The 16,533-nt window shown below is 36.5% G+C and overlaps 1 protein-coding gene across 6 annotated transcripts in view; it reads right to left on the bottom strand.

Annotated features, from left to right (window-relative positions):
- Positions 1-16,514, bottom strand: part of HORMAD2 (HORMA domain containing 2) — a 56,229-nt gene extending 39,715 nt beyond the window's left edge. For 3 of the 6 annotated variants that reach the window (XM_072953259.1, XM_072953258.1, XM_072953257.1), the window contains exons 1-5: positions 16,265-16,366; positions 9,632-9,719; positions 4,329-4,470; positions 2,363-2,426; positions 1,791-1,827 (exon numbers count right to left, since the gene is read on the bottom strand). In XM_072953259.1, coding sequence (XP_072809360.1) covers positions 1,791-1,827; positions 2,363-2,426; positions 4,329-4,470; positions 9,632-9,682 — 294 coding nt within the window. In that variant the 5' untranslated portion in view covers positions 9,683-9,719; positions 16,265-16,366. Of the gene's footprint in view, positions 1-1,790; positions 1,828-2,362; positions 2,427-4,328; positions 4,471-9,631; positions 9,720-16,055; positions 16,373-16,396 lie in introns of those variants that run through there. The other 3 variants (XM_072953256.1, XM_031692598.2, XM_072953255.1) reach the window with 3 other exon arrangements.
- Positions 16,515-16,533: the final 19 nt, after the last annotated feature.

Consider the following 16,533-nt stretch of genomic DNA (forward strand, 5'->3'; position numbering starts at 1 on the left):
TTGTCTGAAATGCAAATTCTCACACCAGAAATTCTGGGGTGGAGCCTGGCAATGTGTGTTTTAACAAGTCCTCCAGGTGATTCTGATGCAAGCTAGTGTTTGAAAACTACTGCTTTAGATTATTAACTCATCTAATTCTCAAACAATCCTAAGAGGTAGATTCTGTTAATATTCCCGTTTTATTGTAAAGAAACTTACCAAGAAATAGGTTACATGCCCAAGATCACAAGATATTAAGTGGCAGAACTAGGAGTCGCTTCAGACTGCCATTTTCTAAAGCTTGGGCTCCTAACTGTATTGTGCTGCCCCTCAGTGATGGACGCTCAAGAACTGTTGCTAAAGGAGTGTCAAGGGAGATGGATGAGTGCTGCTCTGTGTGCTGGTGGTGACCTTCTCCTCCTCTCAACCCATCTAGATACTGAGGGCCTTCAATCCCAGAAGTCGTCTTCTCCCACAGATTTCCTCCATGCCCCTCACTGGGTATAACCCTACCTTGTCCATACTTCCACTGCACATGATCAGTATCTTGCCTCTGGCATGCAGTGCTTTCTAATGAATGTTATGGTTATTTATATTTGTGATAAAGGTGATGTTTTATGTAAAAATATCAAATAGATATGAAAAAATCAAAATGTAACAGCCCAACATGGCACAGGTACTGACCAATCAGAAAAGATGCCAACTTAGCCCTGGAACTGGGTTCCTGGATGCTCCCCCTGGGCCAGGTGCCAGCCTTTAGTTGCTAGATTGTGGTATAGTCTGAAGAGATCCCAACAGAGACACTGGTTGTGGGAGGGGGAGGACTGGTGGGAGTCATTGGGGGTCTCAGAGAAACAACTATTCACCACCTGATATAGAATACTTCAATATTTTAACAACAGGTACAGTTAGGCCAGTATGCAATAGCTGATCATCAGCCACGCATATGAATGTCATTTATCTTCTGCCATGGTCTATAGCTCTTCGTGAGCACAACCCCGTATCTGTTTTACTTTTGTATTCCTCAGTCTCCCAGGTCAATGTTTAATAAATCATAAGTAATAACTGTTCAGTGAAAAAGGAAATGTACCAGTGCAACTAAATTATCCAATGTAAGGCTTGCTCCACCATAACGGTTCTTAAAGGAATAGGAATTGAGGAGGAGTAAAAAGAAGACACAGATGGGGAATGGGGGAGAAAGCAGTGATGGAAAACTCATTTATATACATACTGAGTCGTCATCTAGGACTGGAGCCTCTAATTTTTACACCCTTCGTAGCTTGCTTGGGCAGCAAGAAAGATCTAATGCACTTAAAATTCAAGCTGCATTTTAAAAAAAATTCAAGCTACAATACTAGCTGTTTTGAGGAACCAGATTATATTCATGTGCCAAATATAGCTAGCAAAAAAAAAAACTGACATAGAATAAAACCAATTATTCGTCCATTTTTTCCTTTCTGCAGTATCTGCAAATTGAATCGCCAGTATTTTGAACATGTTCAATGTGCTAAATGCCAGATTCTTGTCTGCCCTGTCCCACATCCTGTGGATCTCTTCCAGTGACTTCAGAGGAAATTCTGTGGTCAAAAAGATACAAGTACGTAAAAAAGAAAAATGAGGGTTTCATTGCTAATTGATGTAAATGAGATATCAACGGGACTACAAAGACATAAAATAAAAAGAAATTTGTTCATGAATGCAAGGGTAAGACAGTATACTGTTAAAACACAACAAAATAAACACTAAGCTTTTCTTTTAAAGGGCTAAAAGATGAGCCTTTGATTCTGGTATAAATTTAAAAACATTCTTACGTATCTCTTTTCCAAAGCATCAAAACAACCTTGAATCCTGTCAAGAAATAAATGTTCGATGTCAATTTGGACCAGATGCAAAGCCAAAAAGAATCTCAAGTACAGAATTGATTTACATTGTTTGCTTTGAAATACATTAAATTGATAGTCATTTCACCTTTCCCATTTAATCGTTTTTTTAAAACTCCTAGTATTTTTTAATAAGTTGATAGTACTTCATAAATAATAGATAAACAATTTTGAGGTAGGGAACCACATCTTATTTTTCATTTTGCCTCTTGTAATGTTTAGGACACTGACATGCATATGATGAGTAATCAAATTTTGATTGATATTTTTCTTTCTTGTATAAAGAAAGTCTATTTTCTTCAAAAGCAAAACTAAATCAGTATCTTAAAATAATACTGAATAATTGTTAAACATTTGTAGGAAATTGTGTAAAAAGAAATATGAAAAGAAAGGAAGAAGGCAATGGTTTTAAGGAAAGGTTCTTACCAAATAAAGTCTTACGGGTAATTTCAGCCATGATAAAAATAATGTTGTTCAACTTGGGTGGAATTTCAGTTACTTACCACTTGATAATATGCAGTGACCCGGGACATTTTTTATCTTCTCTGAGGATTTTTAAAGTGAGGTCTACAAAAATAGAAACACAGTCTGCTGTACTAAAATTGTCCGTGCTAAATAAGGGTATTTCCTTTAATGATTTTATCCATTTAACTCACTTAGTTTTATAGCTTATAAAAATGTTTTGAATCTCTGAATATCTAATTTAAAAATAAATCCTATGTTGATAATTGGCTTAGTTCCCATTTTTATTGTGTATCAGCAGTCTTCCTTTCTATAATGTAGCACAACTGAGTTGCTTACAAAATCAACTTGTGTCATTTCTCTGCTTCTGCTAAATCCTAAGTAATCGTAGGGTAGTATTGTGGCCATCTCCATTAACCAATTTAAAACATACACCTCAATCTCAAATCACTTCTCTAGTGTTTCTCTCCCTCTCAGTGGAAAAAAAAAAAACAGATGAAAAAATTGCCACGGATTATTCTCAAATATTAATTTCTATCTGAAATTCAACTACCTTACTATAGGAAGGAAGAATAGGAAAATCGTATTACACATTTTGATGTAGATCAGTCTAAAGTCAATTACTGATTCATGTATGACTTTATATAAGTCACTTCACCTTTTCATATTGATTTCCTATCCTAAAATTGATGTTACCTCTATTGCTATTGAGGGATATTAAAATTATTCCATGTTGGTATAACGTTTAGAGATTGCCAAAAAAAAAGAGTAACATAGGTGTACTGAACATTTTTATGATGTATGCTACTTTAAGTACATTGAGAGGGAGATATGTCACTTCCACTAAAACTGTCACAAAAAATAAAGCTATAAAGAATGGTATCGCCCTCCATGCCTAAGCTAGTGATTGGCACATAATAAGTGCTTAATTATCCAAAACATGTCTTTTTTACCAATTCTATATTCCAAACAAGAGGAGAAACTGCAACTATATGCTATATATAAACATTTTCACTGTTACAGATTTATATCCTAGACACCAAAAGAGAACATAATACAAATGAGGTTGTTACAGTTGCAAATACCATGCTTTTATGTTTATAGCACACATGCATTTCACTGATGTTCATGTAGAGAATTTAAGAAAATTAGATTGGAATGAGGCCAAAGTATATCATTAAATACAGACTGAGAAATTTAAAGTAAAGTTAGATTTTGAAAAATAACATCTTACAAGGAAACTTGTAGCTCTCTATACTTATTTTCCAAATGATACTTCCCACTATAGTGACAAGTCAGCAAGATTTTCTGAATTGTTATCACAATCCAACTTTTTAAACAAAAAGATTTTTGAAAAATTGAAGAGTCCTAGGTACATTCTTTGTAATAGAAGAGAAGGAAAGGAGACAGAAACAGTTTGTAACATAAAGAAATGAAATCATGAGTTTAAGGACACAAGAAATAAAAGGAAGAAAAGTAGGAAAGAGAAAAATTCGGAAAGATCAGAGCTGATTAGAATAATAATTGTCTTAATATCCATGCTAATCATCAAATAGGCTTGGCATGAGTATATCTTTTTCCCTGGCATATTTGTGTATGTTAACAGGAAGAATTACACTTCTCAATTAAAATTCCTCAATGCCAAAGCCTACCTCAAAGAACAAATTCAACTGAGGCACAGAATAGTGCAAAGTACAGCACCCAAATAGATTTCAATCTGGCTGCTGCTTTTATAGGTATGGTTTAGAATTACTGGGCTTGTCCAGATAGATTTCTTTTCTCCTCAGTCTGTCATTTGGTATCTAGCCAGGAAGTAATGGTTCCTATAAGTAAAACCACTAAACATAGTGAAATTAAAATGGAAAATGAATTAGCAAATTGATCTTGAAGAACAGGCCCATCCATGACTTGGGAATTAGCACACTCTGTGAGAAATTAAACATTTATTCCTGCCAAATAGAGAAAAAGGGCAACACCAGCCAAAGTAACCATTTAGTTAAACTTTACCATCCAAATGGCGTTCTCCGTAAGAGCTTTCTGGAAATAGGCCCCTTAGATATGTAATGCATGAGATAGAAGTAGCGAAGAGTTTCTTCACCATTATCAATGACTCGTGCTCATTAGTGATTTGGGATGGGAAAATTGTTTCCTGGTGGGGGGAAAAAGAAAAAGATCAGTACTCTTTAATATATTCAGCCTATCATGCCATTACCACAAATAAAATGGAAAGCTCTTTCAAGACTTCAAATCTGATACCTTTATAGATAATCAAAAGGAAAAGGGCTTTGAATATTGCATTAAATTGGATGTTCAGGCAAAGCAGAGCAAAGGCAGAGACATTTATCCAAGTAATTCAAGACTAATATAATTTATTTTATGATGATCCATGGATTTGAGGCAAAGCTGGGGTTTTTACTGTGATTGTATAAGCTTTCCTTTCACACACACACTCTTCAGAACCCACTGCAATCTGTCTTTTCTCCCCTCTACTGTATTCTCTCCAAAGTCACAAAGTATATCCTAGCATTGACCTCGTCTCAGTCCTCACACTATGAAACTTCTCTGCAAAGTTTGACACTTTTGCCTACACTCTCTTTTCTCAGCTGCCTTAATACTATTCTCTTTTGGGGTTTTTTTGTTTGTTTTTTTTTTCACCTATTCCTCCCTCCATATCTACCTCAATGGTTTTTATTTTTTCCAATTTTCCTGCTCTTTAAACTTTGGCCCCACCCCAGAATTTTGTCTTCAGTCTTTTCCCTTTTCATAGCTCTCTTCTTGGGTAATTTCATCTAGTCTCATTGCTTCAGGTACAGTCTATACAAAGAAGCCTTCAAGTCCTTATTTCTGTTCTGACTTCTATATGTCTATTTTCTGAACATCTGCACCTAGACCACTTTGTAGACCCCTCAAACTCAGTTTATCACCCTGACTAAAACCTGATCCCATGTCTCATTCTTAGGCAAATGAATCAGCATCCACTCCAATCATCCAAGCTAGTGGTGGAGTCATCTTTGGCTTCTCTCTCTTTCCTCCATATCCCAAATCCAATTACTAAATCCTATTAATTCTCTCCAGAAGAGTCCTCCAATCTGTTTTCTCCTCTCCCTTGTCACTGCCACTGCCTTGGCTCAGGACATACTTACTTCTCCCCTTTATGGCTGCAGTAGCCTCTCATCTCCTTCCAACAGTTCCTTTCATTCACTCTGTCCTTCATGTGGCCATCATTGTTAACGCTGAAGAATACAGATCTTACCATGACACTCCACATGTTCGTACAGGATAGAGTTCAAGTGAGGCATTTGAGAAATGTCAAATCTTATGCTTGCCTAGCTTTCCTGCCTTACCACCCTCTGCCCTCTGTCCCTACTTCATTACCCTCTCCTATGCACCCTGCTCTCTAGCCAGGTGGAACTACTATTCATCCACTATGCTACTGCCATGTATTTCCACACCTCTGTGCCTCGCTTAAGCTAGAGTTCTGCAGAATACTAAGGTTCTGTAAGATATCAGAGTGGTCTACAAAAAAGTATCAATGCTGGGGGAAGGGTATAGCTCAGTGGTAGAATGCATGCTTAGCATGTACAAGGTCCTGGGTTCAATCCCCAGTGCCTCCATTAATAAATAAATAAATAAGCCTAATTACCTCCTCCACCTGCCAGAAAAAAGTATCAGTGCTAACAATAGGTTCCTTCTAAAATTTGTATGTATGTGTGTGATGTATTAAATGATTTATACAGTTCTCCTTAAAAGATTGGCTAATCTGCCTTAAGAAATAGTGTGCCATATTAGAAATGCCATAAGTGTGACAGATGCATGGATTTTACTTCAGTATATAAGAAGTGCCTACCAACTAACAGTTATGTTGCATATAGAGTATTTGCTGATAGATTGTTTGGTATCTTGAGTTATCACTTCAACGTGTTTGTCATATCATTCAATGTTTATTGTGTACATGTGTTAACACAAAAATAAAAATTTGATCATTTTTGTCACAACTAGTCTGACACTGCTTTTTCCTGTCTCCTTTTAATCCAAGCACCAAATATGTCTCATGAACTCCAGCTGGTGTTGTGACAATACATTACAATTTTAAAGTACTTTCTGAATATTGATGATTTGAACTAGATTAAACTTAAGCACTTCTGTTCATTAATAGACTATTAAGAACAAAGAGGCAACTCAAGAGTGGAAGAAGATATTCTCAGCATCTGACAAAGGACTCATATCCAGAATGTATAAAGAACTCCTAAAATTCACTAAGAAAAAGACAACTGGAAAGAAAAATGGGCAAAAGACTTGAACAAACACTTCACAAAAAAGGATATCTAAATGGCCAATAAACAATGAAAAAGTGCTTGAACTTCATCAGAGAAATGCACATATATTATATATATTAGAGCATAAATGGGTACATCCTCTATGGGAGATTTCTTAGTGATATCTACTAAAGCTAAATATAAACATATCCTATGACCCATATACCACTTGTTGGTATACACCCAACATACGTTCACCAAAAGAATGGTCATAACAGCATTATTTGTAATAGACCCAAACTGAAAACTACCCAAATGTCCATCAACAAGGAAATGGATAAACAAATGGCGGTTTATTACCACAGTGATATACTATAGAGCATTGAGAGTAAATGATCTACAAGTAAATTTAACATTATAAGTGACTCTCACACATAAAGCTGAGCACAAGAAACATGATACAAATGAGTACTACTGTATGATTTCATTTATAAAACGTACAAAAGCAGGTGAGACTAATCTACACTAGTAGAAGTCAGGATGATAAATCTCTGATTACCTTATTCAAATTCAGGGGTCTTTTTTTTTTGTATTATACTGCACATTTCAACTGCTGAAGTTTTAATAATTCTGTTACTTAGAGGCAGGTACTACTCACAAATATGCCTACAGATGAAAAAGAATTCCCCTAAAGCTTTTCCATATCTAGATCTGATGTCTTTTGGGCATTCTAGACATGATTTTGCAATATAAGCTTACTTCTTTGGTACACTATATAGTGAAAATGAATGATCAGTTCCTCCTTTTTTCCAAACTGTATTATGTTTAGTTAAAAAGATATATAAAATTATTACTCTTGCATGTATGATAGGAATTTGGGGGACAAATTAATATGGATCTTAAAAGCCAGGCTAAGGAAATTATGCTTTATTCTGAAACTAGTGGAAAGGCAGCAGGTTTGACCAGGACAGTGAATAATTGTTTTAGGAATATTAAGCTGCAGCAGAAGTAGGAAAGATTAAAGTTGAAAGAGAATTAGGTATGTAATGTGCATGTGTATGTATGTGTATGTGTGTAAAATTTGACAGAAAATTGCTTTTTGTACCCATGGGACCTAGAAATTAAGGTTCTTTGAGGGTAATTGGGTAACAGCTGCCATGGGACATATATAATAACTTATTGAAAATATGCCAAAATTTAGAGGTAATACTTGAGTAATAACCATTTGTAAAGTTAAATAACCTGAAAATATAAAGACATCTACTTTAAATCTAAAGAATCTAAAAGGTCATTTGTAATAATGAAGATCAATGGTTGGAAAAGGCCTTTAGAATTCTGTTACTTCTCTATACTCCAAGAATTTTTCTCTCAGCTCAGCTGATCTAAATCTTTAAGGGTAATCATTCACATTTTTATAAATGTCTAATACATGAAAATACTGTGGCTTGATAATAGAAAACACTATTATAAATTATTTTAATAAGACAGTGTGCTAATGATATGTGAGGTTTGGCAGCTTAGCTGTTAAGCTACATGACGTGACCTAATGCAAGTTACTTTACTTCTCTGAGCTTCAGTATCCTCCTTATTTTGAGGTTTAATTGAAATAATAATATAAAACCCTTGGCACAGGGCCTAGCACATCATAAGTGCTGAATAAATGTTAGCTTCTATATTTACTATTATTGTTGTTTTAAGTATTAAATAGCAAAATCATAGTCACTTAAAATATACTGGGAGAAGTAGCTCATGTAGTTCAAACTACAAAGATCTGTTTATATCAAAAGGTCAATTTGTTAGTTTACAGTAAGAAAAATAACTGCCAAGCTGATTGCACTTCATATACTCAACTTAGCATTTACCCCCCCAGGAAGGAAGCATATTAAGGAAACTAAAAGAGATCAGGAGTCTGCTTGGTAAATATATTGAATTTGAGCCAGAAAGATGACTGCCCTAATTCTCCTTCAACTTCAATCTTTCCTACTTCTGCTACAGCTTAATATTCCTAAAACAATTATTTTACTCACCGTCCTGATCAAATCTGCTGACTTGCCATTGACTGCAGAATAAAGCAAAAATTCCTTACCCTTGCTTTTAAGATCCACATTAATTTGTCCCCAAAGTTCCTATTCAATTTTATTTCCTACTTCTGTCCAAGATGATGACAATCCACTCCAATAAGGATGTTCGTTATTCTCTGAAACATGCCAAGCTCACTTCTTATTCTGAGCCAAGGGATATGCTAGTTTTTCCTCATAGAATTCTTTCTCCTCTATCCTAATCCTTTTCATTATTTAAGGTCCACTTTAAGTCCTTCTCCTTCATGAGGAATATACAAACCATTCCAGTCTATATAAAATCTCTAAATTCCTAAAATTTGTATTGCTTTATTCTTTCCACATATACTTAATGCATATACTACTTTGTATATTGACTTAACTCCTGTGAATCTTATTTCCCTAATGAGATTATAAACTTCTGGAAGATGAAGATTCTTTTTTTTTTAATTCTCTCAGAGAATAACACAGTATTGCCTGTAAGTTATATAATATTGAGCTCTCAATGAATAAATGAATGATTCATCAGAGAATGTCATGGGACAAGATAAACTTGCCCAGGTAGCAAGGTTGCCTGATCCTGGCAAGCTCCCCCCGGGCCCCAGCATCCAAGTTTCTCTCAGTGCTCTCTCCTTCAGTTCTTGTAATTACATCACAGTGTGCATCAGAAGTTTCCTAATTGTGTCAGGAAGTGAATGTCTAACAAAGAACCATTCTCTTTAAACATCTTTTTTTGTTTCTGATTTCTTTTACTCTAGAAAGTCTAAATATATAAACACAAAACAAGCACCCAGTAAGTTACTTTGTAGGAATCCATTCTAATTTCCTGAACAACCTCAATCCATTAGCCAGTTAAAATGTAGACATACTCTGCCAGAATATTATGGGCCAATTAACTGATAAAACTGCTGTTTAAAAAAACACCAAAGATTAAAGTCATGATTCTGAACTAACTCAGTAAATAGTCATCGATTTTCTTTTAATTCTGAATAAATACCTTAGATGCCTTGTGAATTCTGATAGAGCGAGAGAGCTGAGCAGTGGCCATTATAGAAATGTATCAGGATTCTTTTAACAAATATAACCTGTAAAAGAAAAAAAATTAATTAGAGACCTTGCCTAACACATCCTTACTGTGAATTTTCCAAAGAACAACTATATAGTGAGCATTTGACTGTATTCTTTGGAGAATTAGTTTAATAAACATTTTTATATTTATTACAGTTTTCACAAATACTGTAAGATCTCTGGATTACTTTTTCCCACCACCCAATGAAAATTTAACTTACTTATTCCCAAATACATTTGGAGGAGAAAAATAAATTGTAAAGCGCCTAAAGACTCAACAAAGTATTTTAGTCATCTTTGTTATTCCCTCAGAGTGTAACAGTTCTCTCTATATAGGAGGGGCTCAAAAATATTTCTTGAATTAACTTCATGTGTAATTGATTTTCAAAGTCAACTCAAAAGTTAACGTTTACACTTCACACCCATTAGGATGGCTATTCAAAAAAAAAAAAGAAAGGAAAATAACATGCATTGGTGAAGGTGGGGGAAAATTGGAATCCTTGTACACTGTTGGTAGAAATGTAAAATGGTGCAATTGCTGTGGAAAACAGTATGGCAGTTCCTTAAAAAGTTAAATAGATTTACCATATTATCTAGCAATGCCACTTCTAGGCATATACCCAAAAGAATTGAAAGGAGGTATTCAAACAGATACTTATACACCAATGTTCATACAGTATTAATTACAATAACCAAAAGATAGAAACAACCCAAATGTCCAACAACAGTTGAGTGGATTTTTAAAATGTGGTATACACAATGGAATATTATTCAGCCTTAAAAGAGAATGAAATTCAGATACATATTGCAACATGGATAAACTTGACATTATGCTCAGTGAAATAAACCAGACATGAAAGGACAAATATAGCAGGATTCCACTTGTATGAGGTAGAGATCCCTAAAGTAGTCAAATTCAGAGAGATAGAGAGTAGAATAGAGGTTACCAGGGACTGGAGGGTGGAAGAAATGGGAAGTTCAATGGGTACAGAATTTCTGCCTAGGATGATGAAAAATTCTACAGATGGATAATGGTGATGGTTGTGTAACATTGTGAATGCACTTAGTGCCAGTGAATTATACACTTAAGAATGATTGAGATGGTGAATTTTGTTATATACACTTGACCACAACAAAAAGCATTAACGTTTAAAATATATCTGGTTTTCACTTCTATCACTTCACTAACACAAAAAAAGAAGCAAATTTCCCTTTTTCTTTTCAAAGGACTTACTTTGGGGTTCTTTTCAAGGTTTTATAGAGTTCTGACCAAAATATTTGTAAAATAACCCACTTAAAGAAATTCCATTCTGGATCACCCAAGATAGCCTGTGACCCGTTTTTGTGTATAGATTAATGCAAGATTCTGGAAGATTTTGCAAATAAGAGGGCAGAATTATTTGAGGACACTGCCACAAGGTGGTGATAGAGATTATAAACAGTACTTAATTTCTCTCAATTTACTTTTCGGAGTGGCACTAGGGGACACTCTTTTACAAGATTTCATGTGAGACTGAACCCCACCTAATAGTCTTTTGGTCCTTAAGATCCCAAGGTATTTTTTGTTGACTTCAAACTATAACCTTCATTTCTGAGTGTAACCTTCAAAACTAACTCAACATATCAATTGTCACCCTTACAACTTCAGGAAATAAAATGGGAAAAATAAGTAACTACAAGAGTTTATGCTCTAGTTCTGGCCTATTAAACTATGGTAAACCACCCCCTTTTGCGGTAGTTATTAGTCTTAGAGACAATAAGTAAGAGAATAATGATTTTTAAATAGTTTTCTATATTGGTGGGGTTTTAAATTTTTCTCTGTGATCATAAGATATTCTGAAGACATTTCTAGAATATAAAGCTTTGAAAATAACATCAGCCAATTAGAACACAATGCATTTACTACATTCACGAATATTTTTGGAATTTATGGATAACCTAGTTTAAATTGATATCATTACTGAAAACTCAGACACCCAGGGTACTTGCTTTTGAGAAGGGATTCAAAACTAGTCACTATTAGCATTTGGGAAATACCTGCGGAATTAACATTTGGAAAATAAGTAAAGTTGAATTTTACATACACATATGTATGTATACAAAGAAAAATAGCCAGCAGTGTAGTCTAAGAGAAAGGCTTTGGAGGTAAGTAACCTAGGTTCAAATTCTGCTCAACTACCTAGTAGCTCTGTGATTTGTTCAAATTACTTAATATCTCTGGGCTTCAGTTTCCTTTTTGTAAAATGTAGACAACAAATCCAACTTTCCAAGGCTCTTACAGTGTTTATTGGGGCATATATTTATCTGGAGAGGAAACATAGCATAGGGGTCAAGCACGTGAACACTTCTGGAGACAAACTGCCTAGAATCAAATCTCAATCTGCAATTCAGTTGCTATATCATCTTGTGCAGGTTGTGTGCTTTGGTTTCCCCACCTGTAAAGTAGGGACAGTAACAGTACCTACATCACAGGGTTGTTGTGAGGCCTAAATGAGGCATTATTTGTATGGTACTTGTAACACTGTCTGATACACATTTCATTGTATGTAACAAAACATGTTTATTTTAAAAAGCTTATATTAGTATTTGAACTCCTAGTTTTCTTCCAGCCTCCCAGTTGTTCCTTCTCATTGCCACTTTCAGACTTTTTCCCTGCCCATTTCTTAGCTTTTGGTGCCCTTCAAGGTTCTATCATAGGAGCTTTCCTTTCCTTTTTTTTTTTTAACTTCTAAACACACTCCCTGGATGAAGAAATGCATTCCCATTGTTTCAATTACTATTTCTATTCTAATGACTCTCATATGTATATCTCCAACTCAGGTCCCTCTGGGAGGTGCTGATCTATACCTCTGACTATGAGACAGTTCCACTTTGATGTTCCCAACATATCCAAATGTGAATTATTTCCCCTGCAAACCTATTTCTGTACGTTAGCTAACTGAATGATACCATCAAATAATACCTAGATGCTCAGGCCTAAAAATTGTGACTCAACCATGTTCCTTCCCTCATTCCCACATCCAGTCTCAATATTTCTCAAATGTCCACTCCTCATTTCATTCACATTGTTGTCATCTCTGCTTTAGATCAGATCAGCCTCATTTTTTGCCTGCACTTTTACAATCACCACTCTGCCCGTCACTGGTCTTACTCTTTTCCAGTCTATTCTTTGTACTGCAGCCAGGTTTTTCTTTCTAAATTACAAAATTGATTATGTAACTTCCTAGACTGAAATACTTCAATGGCTCCCCACTGCCCTCAGGATAAAATCTAAACTCCTTACCCTGATCTGGCTCATGAACTGGCTCATGCCTCCTTAGCCACGTCTCCAACCATTTTCCCTTACACTTTAATGCACCAGGTATTCTTGTCCACTTTAATTACCCTATATTCTCTCTAGCTTTCCGGCTTTTGTAATATTCCTTCTGCCTGAAACATCCTCCTCCCTTCCCAATTATTACTCATCCCCTAGACATGCCTTAGTGTAATTTTCTCAAGGAATTACTCCCTGGTTCACCACCACCACCAAGTCCGGATTATGTGCCCATTGTAATATATACCACTCCACCTTGCTGTGAGATAATGTGAGGGCAAAGTTGTATCTGCCTAGCTCATTTTTCATTTTTTAAGTTTTTTTAAGGTACAGTTCAATGGGTTTTAGTATATTCATGAAGTTTTGTAACAATTGCTACTATCTAATTTCAGAAGATTTTCATTACCCCAAAAGAAATTAGCAATCATGCCCCATTTTCCCATCCCTTGACCCCTTGCAACCACTAATCTACTTTTCATCTCTATGGATTTGCCTATTCTGGACGTTTCATATAAGTGGAATCATATATAAACTTTTGTGTCTAGTTTAGCTCATTCTTGAATCCTCGGCTGGAACACAGTAGGTGCTCAATAAATGTCTGCGGAGTCAATAGAGAAGTGCTACAGAAACAAGAAAGAATTAAGGGTCTAGAAAAGAATTATAGAATTTTAGAAGTAGAAGGAACTTCAAATGTCATCTAGTCTGAACATCTAATTCTCTACATGAGATAATCAAGGTCCAGAGAAATCAATTGACTTACCCAAGGTCAATCAACCCCTTAGAGGCAGAACCGAGAATAAAAATCAAGAATTTTGAGTCACAATGTGTGGGTTTTTCCACAATGACGCTCCACAATGAAATTCCCCTTTGCTTTCATTCCATCTAAAATGATGTACTACCAGCATCTTGCTCGCTGTTAGGCTTGCTTGCTTTATTTCTAAACATGGTAGTGTCTTTCTTTGGTGCTATACAATGAGCTGGCTTCGGGAAGGCAAAAATGATCTAAATAATTGTTTTAAATAGCCAGACTCCTTTCAACCTCTAACTATTCTGTTGCTATTGTTGTTTTCCCTTTGAACAGTTGTTTGTAGAAGTCTCCTATTCAAGTACAAACTCTGCTTAATTTTGAAAGCTCACAAGCTGACAGCCCCAGGAGGTATGACTCCACAGATCATGCACTCTCAGAAAATTACTGATTTTTTTATCACCTTGTTCTGGGTCATTATCTAAATACTTATGAGAGATTTCATAACTATGGGTTTTAAGAACAGAACTCTAACTTTCAAATGCCTTTCACTTATATATTTGCTTGCATATTGGATCTACAAGCATCTGAAACTTTACAGAGCATCAGTACCATTCACTTTTATGCTTAATATGTTTACTCTGTGACAAGGATTATGATCTCCGTAAGAAAGAGGCAAATCTGTGTTCTCTCAGTTAAAGACTCACTCTGTGCTCACCTTTTGACCTACATCTCAACTGCCCTATTTAAAGTGGTGGCACAATGACTATTTTACCATTTTATGTGTGAATCTAAGATTCAGATGAAGATTGACCAGCTGTTGTTTAGTTTCTGAAGGCCTAAGCCATCGAGTTTTTTGGGGGGGGGGGGCATTCTGAGTGACATAAGAAATGAAAGTTTCATTACATTTGTCCAAAGACAATAATAGTTGATTTCCTAATGCTGTCTACCCAACTTTCTCAATCTTCCAAAACTATTTTTTAAGCAAGAAAATCCCTTTTCTACCAAATGAATAATATCCAATAGCTGGATTTTAAGATGCAGCTAGATGACCTTCCTTATACATATGTCGTGTGTATGACATGAAGGATGGCCTTACTCAAAGGAAGCACATGTTAACATAAATGGGCCCACATCATAGAGTTGGAAGGGAGAGGAGACATCCTCTACAACTAATTCAATCCCTTCATTTAAAGAAAAGGAAAGTCAGTTCAGGGGAGGAAGGATAGTCTTTTTAACAAATAGTGCTGAAACAATAGGACATCCTTACATAGAAAAAATCCCAAAACCCTCAGCCTAAACCTGACACCACATACAAATATTAATTCAAAATGGATCATAGATTTAAATGTAAAATATAAAGCTATAAAGAAGAGGTAAGTCCAGCAAAGGGATGTGGTTTGCCAAAGGTCATCTTGTTATTCAGAGGTTTCCCAGAGTTTGCTTCCATACATTATTATTCACCACTTTAACAAATCCCATTTGGTCCTGTTAATTCCCCTACTCCGTGCTCACTCAGGGTAAATGGTTTCCACTATATTAGCTGGGTATTTATTCATGCTCTTTTGGGTTTTTTAATATCTTCTTCATGCTACTTCAGTTATTCATTCATTCAGCATTTACTAGGCAACAATGTGCCAATCGTCGTCGTGTAGGCTTACAAAGATGTAAAATACTGTTCCCATCTCAAGAGATTTATGGCCCAATGGGGGAGAAACTATTGTCCTAATTAGATTAAAACTGCTTTACGGGCAAGAACCATACTTCTTCATTTTCACTGGCCAAGAACATGATGTACTGCACACCGCGTCCAGTACTCTGCACAATTGAACACATTTTAGTAATTGGCTAATCTTGAGTTCCAAGACATTGTCTCCCCTGCCCAGTTTGGGGAACTAAAGTGCACAGAGATTAAATGGCAAACCCTGAGTAAGGTGAAAGAGGAGGTGAGGCCATCCCATGGGGATTCATCCCGCCCCCTCCAGCCTTGATCTGCGCCAGCCGCTGATTCTGACAGAGCACCTCAAAGGCTGGAGAAAACCTGACCTAGAAGATAACCCCCCAAAGCTCCCATCCAACTCATGGCAGAACACAGACTTCGGCCTGACCGAGCGCTTGGCGGCCAGTTACCGCTGCCGCGTCCTCGTCAGGTCTGATTCCTTCTTTTCCACCAAAATCTCAATTTAAAAGCTACCTAGATAGTAAGAATCTGGGTGTTCCCGGAACAGTTCTCTCCACGTTTTTCCTCCCGGTAAATGGGAAATTTTTCATCGTCAAGCCTTGAGGGGATGTTACCTAGAGGCGCCCCCTGTCCTTCCCCTCGGATCCAGGCTTCCCGCTACTCCTCAGAATACTTCAGGCCTCAGCGAAATACTTTCAAATCAAACTTGAAGCCTCAAGTAAAAAGAAACGAAAAGGAAAAAAATAATAATAATAACATAAAACAAGAGGACAGCACTCAGCGCCCTTTTTCTCTGGATTGCTTGCGTGTGGACAGCCCTCACCTCAGCAGGTCGACGGCTCCCTGTGAGGGGGACTCAACGGCTTTTTCTGGCCCAAACGCCTCTCGGGCTTATAAATAATCAACGAGTCCTTCCTGGGCGGGGCGAGACGTTTTCTCATGAATAATTCATTACCTCTCACGCTTGCTTGGGCGGCCCGCCCCTCTCGGCCTTACGAATATGCAAAAAGCGGGAGCCGGCGGCTAACAGGCCCCTGGCGAGCCCCGCCCCCTCGGCGCCGTCCATCTGACCTCCGGCAGCCGGCGCGGCGT

The sequence above is a fragment of the Vicugna pacos genome, chromosome 32 (assembly GCF_048564905.1).
Source record: "Vicugna pacos chromosome 32, VicPac4, whole genome shotgun sequence".
Classification (NCBI taxonomy): Eukaryota; Metazoa; Chordata; class Mammalia; order Artiodactyla; family Camelidae; genus Vicugna; species Vicugna pacos.